We start from the raw sequence: 20,682 nt of genomic DNA on the forward strand, positions 1-20,682 counted from the left end.
ACACCTATCATACACTGAGAAGTTTAGCACACGGTAGTATTCATTATACACATTGCTTTCAGCTTCCTTCCTTTATCGGCATGTAAATAGTTTCTTATTCCCAGTGTTCAGAGATTCGTTCCAAGCAGCGCCTCACTGATGGGTAGGCATAATGCAGGTATCTCGCCAGAAATGCTAAAATAATTACTGAATACAGTGATGCTGGATATCATTTTGTCAACGTGAAATTAAGTAATAAGCTTACACTTTGTAGGCAGGAGGAAGACTGAGAGAAATGAGGAGTTCCTCAGTTCTGGGGATAACCAGTGAGTTTTGATTTTAACACAGTGAGGATGCAGCAAGATGGAATAGTGTGTAGGATGGCAAATTCAGAGCTTGGGATGAACAAGATTGTGAGAAACTTTAACAAAATCTGTTGTCCCTCTTGATATTAGGCACTGGCATCTATGGAGGAGTTTCGAAACCTTGACCGTGATATTGAAGGCTCTGCCAAACGCTGGAAGAAGTTTGTGGAGTCTGAATGCCCAGAGAAAGAGAAGTTTCCACAAGAATGGAAGAACAAAACCACATTGCAGCAGCTGTGTATGATGAGGGCATTGCGCCCTGACCGAATGACCTACGCAGTACGGTAAGCACAAGGGCGGAAAAGGTCCTTTCATTGTTGGTATTTTTTTAAATACTAGCCAAAGGTTCATGGTGTTGGAAACTCTCTAATATTCATTCTTCATCTGGTGACAGTGCAGTTGTGCCAGCTTATTATTATGCTACTTATTATAAAATTCTGAAATAGCAAACACTTTCCTGTTCATTTCGACGCAATTGATCCAGTTTGGTCCTACATTAAATTTAACGTTGTATTGTGGCGTACCAATCACAGAAAGGACACAATCCGCTTTTCGGTCCGTAGACTATAAATCAGGCGTCATGCCTTTAAGAAGGATCACACCTTTAAGAAACTCGATCTGCAACATAGTTAAGCCCAGAGCGGGGGAGGAGCAGTCGAAGCTGTGGACTGATGAAAGGCAGTCGGACTTGGTGTAGTCTCTGACGCCATTTTTGTGTTCAACATGCAGTCTCAACAATTAAACCTTTTCTGTTGAACCTCTCCGAGTTCAGTATTTTTTGCTAGGAGTACGTAGACTCCTACAGTATTCTATATTTATCTTCATGAAAGAGACAATGGCCTCCATAATAATGGGGAGGCGGGGCGGTTTAGCAGCTGGGATACCCGGAAGTACAGGTTTCCCGGATGTCCTGCTGCATTTAATGGCAGGAACCCTTTTAAATTTATTGAATCCATTTCCCAGCTACATCCAGCCAGATTGAGAGGCTGACTGCCGGGCGGTTAGGCCTGTGGTACCAGGCCACAGCCGGGGGTCAGACTTTGGGTGGGGGCGACAGGGGAAAGAGTCAGACATTGGGGAGAGGGAGTTGGACATTGGGGGGTGGGGGTTAGCGTGGAGAGTCAGACACGTGGTGGGGGTCCGATCATGGGAGGTCCGATCGCGGGCATGGAAGCAGGTATGCTTGGTGGGCTGGGGGCAAGCACTCCTGCCACCCTTGGCCCACAAGCAGTGCTGGAAATTCACTCACCTGTTCCATCTAGCCGCTCCCGCCTCCTTTCAGCTGCCGGGTTTCCCGAGGTCTGGGAAACCCGGTCAGCCAGCGTAAAGTCTGCAACATAGAGTAAATCTTTGGCACATAGCTTCATTAAAATATTTTAATGACCGACCACCCTCCCCGACCCGCCTCCATTAAAACCGGAAGTGGGCACGTTGGGATTGGGTTGCCCTTTTTTTTTCATTTTTAACCCCCCCCCCAAACCCACCAATTCATCACAATTTGTGGACTGACTTCACTGTAATTTTTGGGGGAGCTTAATTTAAATATTAAATATTAAAGAATGAGCTCTAGGCACCAGAAATGTCACCGATGGGGAGCTCTCTTGAAGGGGTAAGGGGCTGTTGCAGGGTTTAAAGGTTAGTGGCAGCTTAAAGGGGTGTGCATCCAGAAAAGGTGATTGGGAGAAGGTTTGACAACAATGGTGATTCTGAGATCTGCAGGAGGGCAGAGAGTCCCCAGGTTCACCACTGCAGGTATGGACGTATTGCTTCACGAAGTCGGGCAGAGGAGGGAGGCCCTCTCTGGAACAGTGCAACACAGGCCCCCCCACCTGCCTCCACAAGGAGAGCTGCTCTAGGGCAGTGGAAGGAGGTGGCTAAGGCAATACCAAAACCCATGCATGGCAATTGTGTGTCAGAAAAGGTTTAACAACCTTATTGGGCTGGGTAAGATCAGGACAGCTGGTCACACCTTCCAAGGCTGCTCCTTCGAGTAACCTTCCCTCACTCTGTGTTAAAGTGTTTGAATTACTTATTTCAATGTCCAGGCTGCAGAGTAGTGTTCATTACACCCCAGCTTTCACCTGGAGGTGTTGGTTTGCTCTCTTCCTAAAGAGGTAAAAATGCCTGCAATCACCCTACTAAAAAACTCACGTGGAATGTAATTGCTTGGTGCATGCATCGGTCATCACACTTATTTCTGGGCCGAAGGCTGGTACATTTATTGCATGCCATGGTAACCAGAGATAATTGTCACTTTTTGCATGCTTTTTCCACAAACCAGTGAGAGAACAGTGGCAGATGGTGGATCCCAAACCTTCACCTGTGAGGAGGAAGCTTTCCAAATAGCTTAGCGAGTGCCTGAGATGGGGAAGTAGGAGGGCAGGTGCTCGTCGCAGGTTTGAGATGGCATTCTGCTTCTCGTCCTATTGTACCTCATTACCTGCTGGCAAACTCTATCATGAAAATCTCAGGTACACATGACTGTTAATGCAGAGGCCAGATGAGGTAGTGAAGAGAAGGCGTGCTGTATCGTGGCTGTCTGTCAGCCAGCAATGGGTTGCCTTGTGCATCCTCTTCAAGCTGTTATTGCTCCTCTTCCTGATCCCTTTGCTATCCACGAGGGGTGGCCTCCAAGAGACTGTAAGGTAAAATTGTGCAGCATACAGCACACTCTCACGCTCCTCGAGACCCCAGTCAGACGGTATTGCAGCACATCCTCAGATTGATCCAGGCGCCTGAAAAGTGCTTTCAACAAAGTTCTCCTTCACACTGATGGATCAATAGCTTTAATTGATGGAAGTTTGCCAAATGTTAATCTGTATTTGAATGCTGGCAAATAATGCAACCAGTGCACAGTGTGATGCGGCAATAAAAACCTGTCTTTCTTCTGTCAGAGATTTTGTTGAAGAAAAATTGGGCAGCAAGTATGTTGCGGGACGGTCACTGGATTTTTCGACATCCTTTGAAGAGTCTGGGCCTGCCATCCCAATGTTTTTTATCCTTTCTCCTGGGGTCGATCCACTCAAGGATGTAGAAAGACATGGTAATATTTCACATGTTTTTATTGCCAATTCCTAAAGAGGTAAACTTCAGATAAAGCTAAACTGACGCAAATGTTCATTATTAGCAAAAGAAAACTTTGAGGCAGCATTAGTAATATTTAACAATGAAATTTAACATCTAAATTAAGGGGAAATGTGTATAAACTGAAGATGAAGCACCACTTTTCCAGCTTGTAGTCAGTAAGTGACAAATTGGAAGCATCTGAAAATATTACAAACTGTATTTTATCACTTTTATGTTGCGTATAGGAGGGTCAGGTATTTTGTCAAATCACACCCTGCTTATGTTTTGGTTATAACTTACATGGGACCGATCCACACATCAGATATAAATTCTACTTTGGCCTTGGTAAAGAACATCATTTATGTTGTGTCGTATGCTGTCGAAACAACCCATGCAGGTCTGCAGCAGTAGTGGCTGGGTCTGGGAGCCCAATGCTCCGCCTTTACCAAGTGAATGTGTAAACTGTTGCTGAAGGTGGACTGATCAGGGGTGCTGCGCTCTAAATCCACTTCAAGTTTTTACACAACTTTTTGGGTCGCCCATAATTTATTTTGGCGGCAGACGTCAGCTGTGCAGTTGTTCTAATTGAAGAGTTGCCGTCCTGTACTTTGTCTTTCTCGTGCCTTTTATGGAGGCAATGCTTAAAGTACGGAACCCAACACTAAAGCTGCAGATGGACCAGTATTTCCACTTAACGAGTTGTGATATTTTAGGTGAAAGTACCATGAACATTGAATTCTGGATGTGCTTGTGGTTTAACTGAGGAAGGAATGAATTTAACAGGTCAATTTAGTTCTATAAAACTGAGTTTAGCAGTACTGTATGTGATTTGGCTAATGGCAGTTTAAAGATTAAATTGCCTGTCAAGGCTATGTATCCAATAATAAATAGAAGTTGATTATGTCTCAAAATCTAATAAAATATATTGCGCCTTTACTTTTTGTATATGGTTTCATGTTAAAATGTAACCAGAGCCCAATATAGTGTATTTAATATTGTTTTAGCCATAAATGCTGACTCCTCATTTTTTGCACAAGAGAATTCGACCACATCAGCAATGGATGGCGTGCTCTGTACTCACTGTTGTTCTTCAACTACAGGTAAAAAGCTGGGGTGCACATTCGATAATGGAAACTTCCACAATGTCTCACTCGGACAAGGCCAGGAGGTGGTAGCTGAACAAGCTCTCGACCTGGCAGCCAAAGAAGGCCACTGGGTTATTCTACAGGTATGTGACATATTATGCTGCTGTTTGGATATATTACCATGAAGGACTAATCCTCTGGGCTTGTGCTTGGTCCTATGGTCTGAGGTATGGGGAAAAAAACAACCTTTGCAAATTATTGAGGGTGCAAGCCTCTGGATTTTTCTTCCTCATCAATTTTTTTTAAATTCGCTTATGGGATCTGGGTGTTGCTGGCAAGACTAGCATTTATTGCCCATCCCTAATTACCCTCGAGAAGGTGGTGGTGAGCCGCCGCCTTGAACCGCTGCAGTCCGTGTGGTGAAGGTACTCCCACAGTGCTGTTAGGGAGGGAGTTCCAGGATTTTGACCCAGCGACGATGAAGGATCGGCAATATACTTCTAAGTCAGGATGGTGTGTGACTTGGAGGGGAATACAACGTTGGGATAAATGCTCTGTGGCATTTAAAAATGGACAGCATCCATTTAATTTGAACTGTCGCGAGTGTTACTCAGAACTGATGTCCTGTGAATCCAGGTTAATGTCAAAACCTAAAGCTCCAGCCCGCTCCTCCTCTTTCATTATTGCTAATGTTCCCAGCCTAATTCATGACATTGATGGATTGGACCCTGTTCCAGAGCTAACACAAACGCATCTGTGCAATTTGTTTGAGGAAAGTGCAGCTTTATGTGAGCATGGTATAGGGATTTGGAAAGCTTGAAATATGTACTATAGAAATTTTGAGAGATTACATAGGGGGTGATTTTAACCTAACTTCACTGGGCAGGAAGCCCACGGCATCGGGCGAAATGCTGCTTTTGCATCCCGCCCAATATCATGCGGGTTGTAAATCCAGCATTGCACCTGATCATGTCAGTTTCCCAGTGGACGGGTTAGGTTAAAATCTGAATTTTAACATGTGATTCGAAACAATAGATCCACACTCAGGTGGCCCGGCATGTGTGTAAGATTTAGGACCACAGGCTCACACAGATTACCCAACAGGGTTTTAGAAGTTGCAAGGCTTTTATTAAAGAGCTACAGTTTTAAACACAATCAGATATTACATATGGTTTAAGCTGAGTATAATAGACATACAACCCGTGACAGTAGAAAGCGATCTACGACTCCCCGAAGCGGAATGACATGACCGGACGGACGGGGAGGCAGTAGGGTGGTCTCGGATTGGGTGGATTCCTGCAGTCTGCTGCAGTGGTCACTTCCGTTGGGTCATCTCTCAAGCTGCTGGAGGTGCTAGGCCATCAGCCACCTCAGAGGCTAAACTTGACCAAGGTGTTAGGCCGTAGCCACCTTGGGGAAGCCTTCGCCCTGACTGCCTGATTTCCTCTCTCGGTTGTCTATATTTATAGTTATTTCGGTGGGCTGTTAATCACCTGGTGTCAATCATTTGATCCCACATCCTATTGTCCAATTGTGAAGCGGGAAGGCAACCCTCGCCGTCCCTTTCTGCATGACTGACAAGGCCTCCCTCTTATCTTTCTGAGGAATGTTTTGTCAAGTTTCTTCAAGGGCATTTTATGGCTTCGTGGCTCCTTGTTATCTAGCAGGTGCTATCCTCCTCCCTGTTTCCTTGCATTTTACCATTCCCTTATCACTTCTATTTGTCTTTTGATGCTTGCTTTTCGACCTTGCTGGCATTTATGCTCTCTTTTTCCGCTTGCCTGTTGTCAGTCTCTGTTCTAAGAATTAAAACCCATCTTTGAATCTAACAGCTATTTCTTACATGTGGTATCCTACCAAACACCAAGCTCTTTGCATGTGCTCTGACTTACAGCTCAGACCTCTGTCTGTAGTTGCACCACGTGCAGATAAACTCAATAAGCAGCCCCCCAGAGTTAAATACATTCGTTTATAAAAAAAAAAAAAAAAAAATGTAAGCTGAGTTAATTTGTAGTCCAGTAAAGTTGGCCAGGTTGCGATTAATTTGTTTTGTGGTTTATTGCAATTAAAGTCTTACACTTAGTATATTTCATGCTTTGAAAGACTACAATAAAGGCTATGAACAAACCATTATTCATGTTCAGGGTTACATGCAACAAGACCATACAGAAAATGTGTGGTTAATGCTGCATTTTTGTTCCATTCTATGAATGAAAAATACATAAAATGCGTGGTCAGGAATGTAATTTCTTGATATGAGCAAAAGCAAATTGCGTACGTGGGCCTTTTTACTTGAATTTTTCATTCCGCACACATGCCAGCAAAAGAATTTGAAGCACAGTGCCTGGTCCAATTCTCCTTGACTGTGATGTGATGTAGTTGTGTGTGTTGTCAGACTCCAGATGCTTCTAGTTCACCTCTGGGTGGGGGGGGGGCGGGGGAAAGGGTGCAGTTTAATAATGCAGCACCGTACCTTCATGACATTAGCGTTAAAGTACTAGATGACATAATGCTTAACGTCAGCATTGTCACTGTTGTCCTTTCTATCTGTTGTCCGTTCTGGATGAACTCGACTAGGCTCACTTTAGAGGTCCTAACATTGGTTCAGATCAGCCTTCCGTACATTCCTGGCTGCACGGTCGGCCCACCCTTTTCTCTGCATCTGGTCGTTCCTTCACTGCTCAGGATCGCTGTTACTTGTTCTTTTTGCCTGGCAGTTGAATGCAGTCCTCTCATCGGTTTTCTTCAAGTAGTTGAACCATTGCCAGAATTTCTGGAGGCTCCCTTTTTCATTGAGGTTGTCTTGAACCATCATGGCATCTCTCCTATTGTGTGGGTTTTATTTGTGAGGTGATGGAGGCCAAGGCAGAATTGGCGTTGGTCCTCATTATTTCTGATCTTGTCCTGGTGGCAAACTCTCTTTAAGGCTGCCCTGCTGATCAGTGAAATGGGCCTCCCTTGTACATTTTTTGCTCAGCTCTGCTGCTGAAATTTAAAAAAAAAAAAAAAAATTATTTATGGGATGTGGGCATCGCTGGCAAGGCCAGCATTTATTGCCCATCCCTAATTGCCCTTGAAGGTGGTGGTGAGCCACCTTCATGAACCGCTGCAGTCTGTGTGGTGAAGGTACACCCACAGTGCTGTTAGGTAGGGAGTTCCAGGATTTTGACCCAGCGACGATGAAGGATCGGCAATATACTTCTAAGTCAGGATGGTGTGTGACTTGGAGGGGAACTTGTAGGTGGTGGTGTTCCCAGGTGCCTGCTGCCCTTGTCCTAGGTGGAAGAGGTCGTGGGTTTGGGAGGTGCTGCCAAAGAAGCCTTGGCGAGTTGCTGCAGTGCATCTTGTAGATGATACACACTGTAGCCACGGTACGCCGGTGGTGGAGGGAGTGAATGTTTAAGGTGGTGGATGGGGTGCTTTGTCTTGGATGGCGTCGAGCTTCTTGAGTGTTGTTGGAGCTGCACTCATCCAGGCAAATGGAGAGTATTCCATCACACTCCTTACTTGTGCCTTATAGATGGTGGAAAGGCTTTGGGGAGTCAGGAGGTGAGATACTTGCCACAGAACACCTAGCTTCTGAACATAAGAACATAAGTAGTAGGAGCAGGAGTAGGCCATACGGCCCCTTGGGCCTGCTCCGCCATTCAGTAGGATCATGGCTGATCCGAACCTAGACTCACGTCCACTTCCCTGCCCGCTCCCCGTAACCCATAATTCCCTTATCAGCTAGGAAACTGCCTATCTCCGTTTTAAATTTATTTAATGTCGCAGCTTCCACAGCTCTCTGAGGTAGCAAATTCTATAGATTTACTACCCTCTGAGTGAAGAAGTTTCTCCTCATCTCAGTTTTGAAAGGGCAGCCACTTATTCTAAGATTATGCCCCCTTGTTCTAGCCTCACCCATCAGTGGAAACATCCTCCCTGCATCCACCCGATCAAGCCCCCTCACAATCTTATATGTTTCGATAAGATCACCTCTCATTCTTCTGAATTCCAATGAGTAGAGGCCCAACCTACTCAACCTTTCCTCATAAGTCAACCCCCTCATCTCCGGAATCAACCAAGTGAACCTTCTCTGAACTGCTCTTGTAACCACAGTATTTATATGGCTGGTCCAGTTAAGGTTCTGGTCATTGGTGACCCCCAGGATGTTGATGGTGGGGGATTCGGCGATGGTAATGCCGTTGAATGTCAAGGGGCGGTGGTTAGACTCTCGCTTGTTAGAGATAGTCATTGCCTGGCACCTGTGTGGCACGAATGTTACCTGGCACTTATCAGCCCAAGCCTAAATGTCGTCTAGGTCTTGTTGCATGCGGGCATGGACTGCTTCATTTTCTGAGGAGTTGTGAATGGCACTGAACACTGTGCAGTCATCAGAATTTCTCACCTGGTGTCTTACAGGAGTCAATTCTCTGATTTCCTACTTGGTTTAGGTACTTAATTATGATGAATCCAGCTGTTTCATGATTGGATGTTTGAACTCTACTGTGATAGCTGCACAGTGGAACTTGCAGCACTCCCAAATGGATGATAACTGAATATACTTAACGCTGCATAAACTCTAAAGTTTCTTACTAACAGTCCGAAAATCAGAACTTAAATATTCAGTCTCAAGAAACAAAAGATGGCATTTCTTTTGAATAGTTTTCTAGCATACTGTATGTAATCCATTTTCAAATGCCATCCTAGTAATATGTTTGTAAAGAGCAAATATGGACATTTTATAAATATTAACAATGAAATAGGCCCACGTGACAAATTGTAGACATATTGGCTAAACCTGAGGGTCTTCACAGCAATGCAGCAATTTTGCATTCATTATCTGAAATGTCACTTCAATAATTTCACGATCAACTTAATTTATTCCATGAATGGCTTTAGCTTTCATACATTGTTGCTTCGTTAGCTTCAGCTCCTATAATAAATTAAGCAACAATAAGCTTCCAGTTGGATGATAGATGTTACTCAAGATTTTCCAGCAGAATCAGTACAATTCATCAATTCATTCAACACTGCCAGGCCCCTTCTGTTTAAATGATTTTGTGTTAGTAAAATGGGGAGTTTGCAACCATTCTTCAACTCTCATTACAATTGTCTGTCGTAATGGTTTGTTGTTTTATAAGACAGTGAAGGTCACCGAGGTAATGCTTTTTTGCTCGGTGTTTCTCTTCAAAGGGAGATATTATGTTGTTAAATTGCTGCTTGAAGCTGTAATAGATGCTTCCTTTGGTTTGCACTTAGCTGTTATACTTCCAGTATTCTACAAAATGGGTGCTCAGTTTAGAAAATGTTCTATAATTTGTGCTTTGATTTTCTGCTCATCCAGCCATTTGATTCCGTAAAGTGCCTTTTCTAGAAAGAATGAATCCGACGGTTGTAAAAAGAATAATAATACCATTCTATGAATAGATAAGCAGTTTGGAGATTGTTCCATGAAATTGGCCCAGAACCAGTCATCCATTGACTATGAGAAAGAATGGGGTAACTCGGGGTTTAGTAATGTGGTGTGACAGCGGAGTATCGCTGACTCTTGGATTCATCACCTGACACTGTCCCGCTCCATGGAATTGAGCACTTTAGGGGGAAAATTCAGTTGGTTGCGCCTCCCGTTAGCGCCTTAAGAGGGCGCTAACGGAACGCAAAGCAACTAGTGCCCGGGCGCGGCACTGCCCACGCCTCCCGCAAAATTCAGCAGGAGGTTAGTGGTGGCGCTAACCGGTAGCGCCCTGCGGCGCTGCGCCGTTGGCGATGACATCATTGGCGTGTGCAGCGCCCCGCTCATGCCCCGGCCACGATCTTCAGGAGCGCCCCCTGACTTACCGCCGGACGCTATGTCCGACGGGGTCGGGGTGCGTACCTGCGGCCAGGGAGGCGCAATTTAAAGGCGAGGTGCGGGGCGGCCATTTTTGTTGCCGGCTGCCTGCCAGCACCTGCCTGCGCTCCCGTCCCAGACCTCCTGAAACCCCCCCCCCCCGCAGAGTGCTGGCTGCGCTCCAAGAGCCCGGCACTTCTCTTGACTGCCGGGCTCTTTTGCCTGCACTCCCGATCCCCGGGGGCCCAGCTGGGCCCCAGGTCGTGCTGCACAAGATCCCTCCCCTTTAAGCAGGGGAGGAAGGCCTGCAATACCGCGGCGCAATATTGACTCACAGCGCCCCAAGAGAGATGCAGGGCGCTTCCAGTAGCACCCCGCTTCCCTCTTGGGGCGCAACAACTCCATTTCCGGCGCGGGGACGCTAATTTTTCCAGGGCAGTGAAGTTAGCGCCCCAATTGGGACGCTACTTAATTTTTAGCCCTTAAAGAGTTTAAAACATGAATGCAACTGTAATGCCGACAATATTTACTGTTTCACAATACAAACAACAATTGGCATTTATACAGTGTCTTTAACATAGAAAAACGTCCCAAGGCACTCCAGAGGTGCATAAGAAAAAATGGACGCTGAGCCTAACAAGGAGGGGGTGACGATCAAAATCTTGGTCAAAGAGGTCAGTGTTAAGGAGGGTCTTAAAGGAAGAAAGGGAGATATAGAGATGGAAGGGTTTAGTGGATGAAGTTCAGAGTGTGGGGCCTCGGTAGCTGAAGGCACAGTCGTCAGTGGTGGGGTGAAGAGGGGACTGCGTAAAAGGCTGGAATCAGAGGATCGGGGAATTCAGGTGGAGGTTACAGAGATAGGGAGATGCAAGACCTTGGATTTAAACAGAATTTGAAATTTGAGACATTGGGTGACTGGGAGTCAATGTAAATCAGTGAGGACAGTGATAGATGGGCGAGTGTGGGATAGGATATGGACGGTAGAGTTTCAGATGAGCTGAAGTATATGGAGGGTGACGGATGGGAAGTTGTCCAGGAGAGTATTGGAGTAATCAAGTCTGGAGGTGACAATGGTGTGGATGAGGGTTTCAGTGGCAGATGGGCTGAGGTCGGCACAGGGAGAGGATTATATTATGAAGGTGACGAGTTTGTGAACGACCGTTATCACACAGATACACAGATACCCCACAGTGCAGATAGAGGCCATTTCGGCCCATCGAGCCTGCACCGACACACATCCCACCCGATCCCCGTAACTCCTACACCAACACATATCCCACCCTATCTCCGTAACCCCACGTATTTAGTCCCCCTAACACTAAGGGTCAATTTATCATAGCCAATCAACCTAACCCGCACATCTTTGGACTGTGGGAGGAAACCGGAGCACCCGGAGAAAACCCACGCAAACACGGGGAGAATGTGCAAACTCCACACAGACAGTCACCCGAGGCCGGATTCGAACCCGGGTCCCTGGCGCTGTAAGGCAACAGTGCTAACCACTATGCCACCGTGCTACCCATCTGGCAGAACAATTTGAAAAACAGAAAATATTTGAGGATACCAGAATATAATCCACTTTTGACTTTGCTTACGTGGCTAGGTTGTTCTATTTGCTTTATTTATCCTAATTCTGTTTAAACTTTTACTACAAATTAGCATATTGCTGTTATTTACTTGGGATACTGTCTCTAGAAAATCTTGACCTGTGCGGTCAGGTGATCTTCCCCCACTCTTCTGCAAATATTGCTTCATCCTAGTCTTCCTTTTGGTTCTTCTTTATTGTCAGCAATAGTTCTCTGTTGTCTTCAAAGTTTAATTCAGCAATTTATTGGTTTGTGTCTATTTTTTAAAAACTGCTCAAAATCCTTGTCTACCATTGCAGGGATCACAGCGCAAATGTTTTTTCCGAGTTTTCTTGTTTACTTTTCAGGCCACAGCCTCATGCACCATTTTTTACTAAAATGGTGAGTTTCTTGAGTTTCAATCTGCTGGGGTTTACATCAATTAGATTGATTCATTTAGTCCATACTGTAGCTGCCAGCCAATGCTTGCTGCTGATTTTTAAATTTAGGTCAACTGCTGTGATCCTTCCCAGTAACTGACTCTTTTGGTATTTATCTTCAATGCCACATGACATTGGAACTGTGTAGCCGACTCCAAAGTCCCCCTTAGGGGAAAATACAACTACCAGCCGATTTATTGGAAGGCAAGAAAGCTGAAGTTCAATTTATTTTGGTGTCCAATTCAGCAAAGAAGTAGTCTCCTACTCACCTCTAGGTAGTTGGCCCTTGTTGCATATCAGTTCGCACAGCTAGAGAGAAGGCTTCAGAGGTCCATGGACTTACACAGTCTCCTCCACCATTATTCACAAGGTGCTCAACCTGTGGATGCCTAGTCTGACATTGGTTTACATCCTTTTGGGCTGAGTGACTTGCAGGTCCAGATCAGTAACTAGATTTCAGGTGATTTCATTGTTCCTGCTGGTGCAGTCTCCAGCACCATTGAAGTCTTTACCGCAGTGCTGGAACAGATATTATCCAGGTGGTCTCGACACCAAATGTTAACCAGACATGGCCCATCTCCTGACACTGATACCAGCATTGTTCATGTAAGAAAAGAATGAAAGCATCAGACAGGAACCGTCTCTGAGAGACTTCCTTAAGGACTCCTTCAGGGTCCTCTGCATGACCCAAGACATTACCACAGTTGTCACCAGGCATGGCCATACCACATGGCCTTGACCCCAGTTCTGATACAAGCACTGATCAGTATCAGGGCTCACTCGACAGAGTAACCTACCCAAGACAAGTGACTGGTTTTGTAGAAGAGTAAATGGACTTCATCATCTTCTCTGGGGAGGGAAGTGAAGGTGAGGAAGGGGGAAGAGGAGGGGGGTAACAGAGACTTTCAATTTGCAACAGCAGACTTGAGGATGGGGCCAATGGGTGCACATGTCATGTAGGGCGTGAGAAGGGAGAGAAGTAGCTGTCTGGTAAAAATGTGTTGGCCGTAGAAAGCAGCTGAGACACCAAGGGTATGTGCAGGCCTACTGACACTCCCAAGTTAGATGAGAGGCTATTCATGAGATTGTGACCTCTTGCCCTCCACCCTCGCGATCACAGTCTCCTATGTGTAATTTACTGAGCCAGTAATTCCTTGCAATTCCCCTGTGGCATAGAGTTTTATGGGATAGGGAGAGGGGTTACTTCACTATTGCTGTGGATGCCCTGCCACTAGCCTTCTCTTGCTTTCTCTGGCTCTCTAGCAAGTAAAATACTCTCAGATTCTATGGTCAGATAGTCAGTAAAGAGAGAAAAAGAATAGAAAGAGAGGGGAAATGGGTTAGAGAGAAGAATGTATTCATGAAACTTGGCTGTCCCCTGCAGCACATGTGATGGATGCTGTTTGGAGCTTTGAAATAGGTTTGTGTTTTTAGCACAAGGCAAAGTCTCAGCTAAATGGCCTGTGACTGAAAATCTCGCACAGGAGTTTGCTCAGTCTTGGCAGTTCTGGTTTCGTGGGTGAAGATCGGATGTTGAAAATTTGTCCAGTCTTGACAACTATTGATCAACATAAGCCGGGGATCTGGGGATGGTAAAAGTTGCTTGGAGACCAACAGGAGCAGTGGGAGGAGGAAAAGGGAGGGAAAAAAGGGGGAAAAAATAAGAAATGTTCAACAAAATATAACTCAAACGGCCTGTTCTTAATTATAACCTGCTTGAACTGCCATGTATCTGCATTGTTTTAGTGAGCAGTCAAATATCAAAATAGCTCGGCCATTTGTAATCAGTTCTTTTCACCAGTGTCTAAATGAGCCAAGTGTAAACTGCACCTGTTACAGAACACCATGGAGACCTGAACTAGCATCAGCGGAGCTGCCTGATTTTCATTAGCTGCTAGAGGCTGTGCAAATATTAGCTTTGAATTGCCATCCACTGACTCAACATTATCCTCTTCAGAATATCCATCTGGTGGCGAAGTGGCTCAGCAATCTGGAGAAGAAAATGGAGCAGCACAGTGAGGGCAGTCATGAGAATTTCCGTGTCTTCATTAGTGCAGAGCCCGCCTCCTCACCTGACGGCCACATCATCCCTCAAGGTATCTTGGAGAACTCCATCAAGATCACCAATGAACCACCGACAGGAATGCATGCCAACTTGCACATGTCCCTGGATAACTTTAATCAGGTACTTACTGGGTTACGTAGTGTGAATCCTTTTCTCCCCTAATCATAAAACTGAAACTTTTCAGCTTAATTTGCGATTTTAAAAACACTGTTGTTCTGTGCTGCTGAATTCTATTCAGTCTATTTTATGTTCCATATCCCAAAAATAACATAACTGAGCTGTCTCTTGAAAGCATGCTTCAAAGAACTCATCCGAGCATGTCAGCACGCTGAGCTGGTGTGAACACGTTCCAGTGTGTCAGGATGCTGAGCTGGTGTGAACACGCTCCAGTGTGTCAGGATGCTGAGCTGGTGTGAACACGCTCCAGTGTGTCAGGATGCTGAGCTGGTGTGAACATGCTCCAGTGTGTCAAGATAGTGAGCTGGTGTGAACACACTCCAGTGTGTCAGAATGGTGAGCTGGTGTGAACACACTCCAGTGTGTCAGGATAGTGAGCTGGTGTGAACACACTCCAGTGTGTCAGTGCACTGGACGAATGTGACAAACTCAAGTGTGTCAGTCAGCTGAGCTGGTGTGAACGCACTTCTGTCTGTCAGCATGTTGAGCTGGTGTGAACACACTCCAATGTGTCAATAATTGAGCATGTGTGGTCATACAGGTTTTGCAGTTATGAGAATCCATCATTTGCCACTATTTCATGACTTGTATTACTTTATTTCCATTAAGTAATTCCCATTTTAACTTGCACTGTATTGGGCACCCTAACCAACAACAATGGCTCTCCCAGCATTGAAGACTGAGGGACTGGGCAGGCACAACATTTAAGGACAATATCTCCATTTTCCTCTTTTTCCCTTCTGAGTTTCCCCCAGTCTTCTTTAATTTTTGACCTTCCAATTTTCTCCCCTGCTCTCCTAAAGGTACTGACTCATAACTGGGTTATGGTTTCCTAGCAGCTTTGTACCCTCCAGCATCCTGTCTAAATGTCCCGTTCGTCATGTGTGAACCTCAACATTGGGTTCTGGCAATGTATCTGACCTTGCAGGGGCATCAGAGCCAAGCCTGATCCTGTGCACACTTGCACATTTATCATCGCAGGCCACTGGACAGTGAGCAGGAAGGAAACCCTCGCTGGGTTTTACTCTCTTAGCCTAGAGGGAAGAGGGCCCCTATGCTAACTCAGGGCAAACTGGGGATTGAACGTGAGATGTTTCTGGTCTGTTTAACTCATTATCATACTGGGAAGTACAGTACATTCAGCACAGCCGCTGTGGAAGTTCAAACTACCATTGCTTTGGCCATGTTTTTTTGGGCGGGGGGAGCTGCTACAAAGTCCATTTTGTTCCTTTTGTTGAGAGCTGCTAGATGCATATTGCATAGTGGGTCCACAGTCTTTCCATTTGAATGATGTCTCATTTGATAATCTGATATTTCTTTCTCCTTTGAACACATGCCGGCACCAGGAAGAAGGTAATGTGATTGTAATTTTTTTTTAATTGCAACGAGTGAAAATATTTGATTTTAGCTTATTGGTGATTACAACCATTTAGTCAGACAGGAATTTGCTACACTTTGATGCTGGAATCAAATAAAGCTCATTGGTGAATAGCAGTTGGCAGGTTTAAATCCGGAGGATGTTTGGATAGATGGATACTCTGCAGTTTTGCTTAATTACTGATGGGGATCAGCGAAATATTTTACAGAAGTTTGCTTCATAAAGAATTAAATAGGTGGGGTAGTCATGGTCTGAGAAATAAGTGGTTTGATAGGCCGAATGACTTTCCTTACTCCATATTCCATACCAGAGGGGATGCCTTGAATTCGGTGGAATCCTGTTACCTGTAACTGACGAATAAAAAAAATCTTAAGTTGCCAGAAATTCGGGTCGGAGGCTTCCCGTGGTTGCAAGCCCCCGACCTGCACTTACCTAGCGTGCCAGCCGTTGTGCTGTGGGCCCGCGTGGGATTCCGATCCTGGGCCTGCTCCAGCTGCCGGCGCGCAGTGCTTGCATATCCCAGGGGCGCAGTTAGTTCGAAGCGTCCCCTGGGATCACGTGGGCCATGGAGAGCCAATGGTAGCAGGGAATCTCTATTCATAGATTTGACAGGAAGACCTGTCAAATCTATGAATAGAAATCGGCCCCAAAACCTAACTAAAACTTCAAATAAATTTTGAAAAAAAAATCACATTTTTAAAATAACTATAAATTACATAAAATAACTATTTTAAACAATAATTAAAATTTTTGAAAAAATTAATTACAGTTTTTAACAGGGCTAAAAATAAACTTACCTTTCTTTAAAGTATTTAAAAATAATAAACCTGTGGAAAAAATGTTTTAATTTTACTTAATTCACCACTTACCTTGTTAAAAGCAGGCTTTGCGACTGCTTTTTAAAAGCATAGCTGCTGGAGACTTACCCTCCCGGAGAAACCTGTAAAATAGACCGGAAGTTCCAGGCGTACGCGCTGCCTCTCCGGCGCATGCGTTCAACCTGTGAACCCCTTCTTTCAAGGGAACGGACGTTCCGGTTTCCCGTGCATGCGCAGTGCATGCATGAAACTGGCACTTTTGTTGACCCTACGCGTGAGTACCCAGCGCGTACTCACCCGTGGGGATCCGAATTTCTGGCCCACATGCATACATTCCTAGATCTCGGCATAAATTGATTGCTGTAAAGGTATTTGGAAGATTTGTATACGCCAGGATTTGTACTCTTCAGAGGAGAGTAACAAGTGGACTTGACTGCACTAAATTGTAGCATAACCACGTATTCCTTAAAGCAGAGTCCACTGATTTGCTGTGCGCAGTCAAAAAACTCAATAAAGAAATAGAATTATTTGCAAGTACAGGTAGACTAGCCTTTATCCGGACTTCCGAAAACCGAAACCCTCTAAAAACCGAAGGTTTTTTCGGTCAGCGTAAGTCGTGCGCACGACATGACCAGAGTGGCGCATGACTTACAGGCCTAGCCGGATAAGGGATAGTGTAGCATTTTTCCGCACTTCTGAAAACCGAAATCACTCAGCGTAAGTGTACCAGCCTTTATCCGCACATCCGAAACCAGAAAACCTCTTAAAGCTGAAAGTGGAGCAAAGCATGACTTCGGATAAGGGATAGTGTATCCTTTATCCGCACTCCCGAAAACCGAATTACCTCTGAAAACCGAAGTGTTTTCGCGCAACTTCCGAAATCCGAAATTTTCCTAAAACCGAAACACGGCTGGTCCCGAGGTTTTCGGATAAAGGATAGTCTACCTGTACTGTAATGTGAAGTGCATTTCTGTTCTTTATCCCCAGGACACTTTGGAGATGTGTGCCCGTGAGAATGAATTCAAGAGCATTCTCTTTGCTCTTTGCTACTTTCATGCAGTCGTGGCGGAGAGACGCAAGTTCGGGCCACAGGGTTGGAACCGCTCTTACCCATTCAACACCGGGGACCTCACCATCTCGGTCAATGTGCTGTACAACTACCTGGAGGCAAACGCAAAGGTGAGAAGTGATTGTCATGAATGCAGGAGATGGTTGGGGGTGGGGGTGGAATTGAACGTGTCATGGAGTTAGCACACTGTCCTTTCACACTTAGATTGAAATCCAATCAGGTTGATGGGATGAAAGCCTCTTTCTCCTGTCTGTAATATGATAACCTATCTGCCACTCTCCAGACCGTAGTACAGTTATCCATAATTCAGTACCAAAATGATCTCACTCAGACATTATTAACTTGTATTTTTTGTGAATTCCAAAGTACTGGTGCAGTCGGCAGTGATGTTTGAAGGGTGGGGATAAGATGCATTCTGTGGTAGCAGGAAGAAAGCTTTACCCGACACACCGAGGTGTGGTTGAATCTGTTTCATTCTGTACCACTGGCATCCCTCACCTTGATAATTATCTAAATGTATCCTAAAATATTCAGAAAAAGGAGGCATAACAATGTGAAAATATAAGAAGCAGTTTAATCCAATCAGTATATAGGGGTAGAGTATCCGCTTTGGGCGCAAATTGTGCTCAAAATTGCGCTCGTTTTCTGAATTGAATTTTCTGCTCAAGTTCCCACTCAAACTCATTTGCATATCAACGAAAGTAAAATCTTCCCTGAACCAGCACAATCGGGTAGCGTTTTAGTACGTAATTTTTTTTGCATTAAAAAATATACTTTGATATGTTTAAGAGTGGTAACCTGGTGCAGTTTGATTAATACAGCTGAAAATGGGTTTATCACAAAAAAGCATTTTAAATCGGTGTCCAGTCCATCATCTGTGAGTAATCCAACTTTAAACAACTGAAAATGACTTTAAAAAAACTATACAGAACAATTTACTCGTTTCATTGTTGTATAGTAGTCTGTTTCTTAGTAAATGAAATACTGTATTTGTTAATATTTAAAACTTTTATAAGGTGCCCATTAGTGTCCTTGCGCCTAAAAAAAAGCAGCATAATTTTAAGAGCCTCCTCGAAGGCCTGCAAATGGGCACAATTAGCGGAAACTCGCCATGGTGATTAATTCGATCGGGGGCGTGGCCAACTTCTAACGTGATGATTTTTAAACCAGCGCAAACGATTGTGGAAATTCGATTTGCGCTGAATGTAATTCACGCTTGAAATTCCTCGATCTTTTGCGCTGGTTTGGCTAATTGTAGGCGAATTGCAATTGAAAAACCAGCGCAAACTAATGGAAACTCCAGGCCATAATGTCAAACCCAATTGCTCTTTTTTTTTCTCACCAATTTTCTTCCGTCCCCTTCTTTCCCATAAGTCTTGACCAATGCTGTAGGTACATTTCCACAGGCTTTTCTAGTATATTGCCCAAGCAGCCATTGTTAATGTGTGAGTCTTGACAGGAATGGGAAGGGTACGGTGCAGAGCTTGATCCTGTCCCCACTCAACCTGCACACATCCTCGCCCAGCAAGAGTCACTAGATAATGATCAGGAGCAAGAATCCCGGCTGTTTTTAGTCTTGATAGCTTAGGGATGCTGAAGTCGACTGTAGCCGGCCGAGCTCTACTACCTCAGGTCAGCAACTTCAGTCAAATTGTAGAAAAAAAACATTCCCGGGCTGTGGGAATCACTGGTTAGGCTGGCATTTATTGCCCATCCCTAGTTGCTCTGAGACGGTGCGGTTGACCACCTTCTTGGCACAACCGAGTTTCTCGCTAAGCCACTTCAGATGGGATTGGAGCCATATATAGGCCAGACCGGGTAAGGACGGCAGGTTTCCTTCCCTGAAGGACATTTGCAAACCAGTTGGGTTTTTTCGACAACCTGACAGCTTCATGGTCAGGTTTACTGATAGCAACTTTTTATTTTCTAGATTTTTAAAAAAAGCTAAATTCAAATTCTCAAACTGCTATGAACATGCGAACATACGAATTAGGAGCAGGAGTAGGCCACTCGGTCCCTCGAGCCTGCTCCGCCATTCAATAAGATCATGGCTGGTCCGATTACTCCACATCCCCGCCTACCCCCGATAACCTTTCACCCCCTTGCTTACCAAGAATCTATCTAACTCTGCCTTAAAAATATTCAAAGACTCTGCTTCCACCGCCCTCTGAGGAAGAGAGTTCCAAAGACTCACGACCCTCCTGTGAGAAAAAAATTCTTCTCATCTCTGTCTTAAATGGGCGACCCCTTATTTTTAAACGGTGACCCCTAGTTCTCGATTGTCCCACAAGAGGAAACATCCTCTCCACATCCACCCTGTCCAGACCCCTCAGGATCTTATATGGTGAGATTTGATCTCGCATTCTTCTGGAATATTAGTCCAGACCTCTAGGATTATTAGTCTAGTAACATAACCACTACACTACCGCGCCCTGGTTTCTGTTGCTGAGCTACCCACTGTTTAAAGTTGTTGAGCTATCACCGTTTACAATGTTGTTGAATGTTATTAGTCTAAAGGTGAATTGCTTGCAGTGAAGATAACCCTTTTTTAATTTGTAGAAATGTAGCCCTTGTGTATATATCTGCCAAACATGCTGCCTTTACTTTTAAAACAGATGCATCTTCCTGCCTTGGAAATATTTAAACAATCCTGAGTCATCTGAAAAATAAACCTTATCCTCCCTGAGTAACAAGGTTGCAGCTGCTTGTGCTCTTGAGTTTTAATACGTTACCGACATCACCGCACGACATCTTTGTTGTGTTGGCTCAGTAGAAGCTCACAGGGAAAGGGTAACAGGAGCTTTGAGAGTCGGAACAGTATGCTGATGTGGAAAGCACATTAACATAAACCGCACAAGTG

General features: G+C 44.8%; 1 protein-coding gene across 1 annotated transcript in view; it reads left to right on the top strand.

The window, feature by feature from the left end:
* Positions 1–20,682, top strand: part of LOC147102690 (dynein axonemal heavy chain 9-like) — a 394,408-nt gene that overhangs the window by 271,833 nt on the left and 101,893 nt on the right. Inside the window, exons 26-30 of the mRNA XM_085963406.1 lie at positions 435–628; positions 3,239–3,387; positions 4,511–4,638; positions 14,273–14,500; positions 17,741–17,932. Coding sequence (XP_085819532.1) covers positions 435–628; positions 3,239–3,387; positions 4,511–4,638; positions 14,273–14,500; positions 17,741–17,932 — 891 coding nt within the window. The remainder of the gene's footprint in view (positions 1–434; positions 629–3,238; positions 3,388–4,510; positions 4,639–14,272; positions 14,501–17,740; positions 17,933–20,682) is intronic.

Source organism: Somniosus microcephalus, chromosome 21 (assembly GCF_052327205.1).
Source record: "Somniosus microcephalus isolate GS21.2 chromosome 21, FLI_Smic_1.0, whole genome shotgun sequence".
NCBI classification, from domain to species: Eukaryota; Metazoa; Chordata; class Chondrichthyes; order Squaliformes; family Somniosidae; genus Somniosus; species Somniosus microcephalus.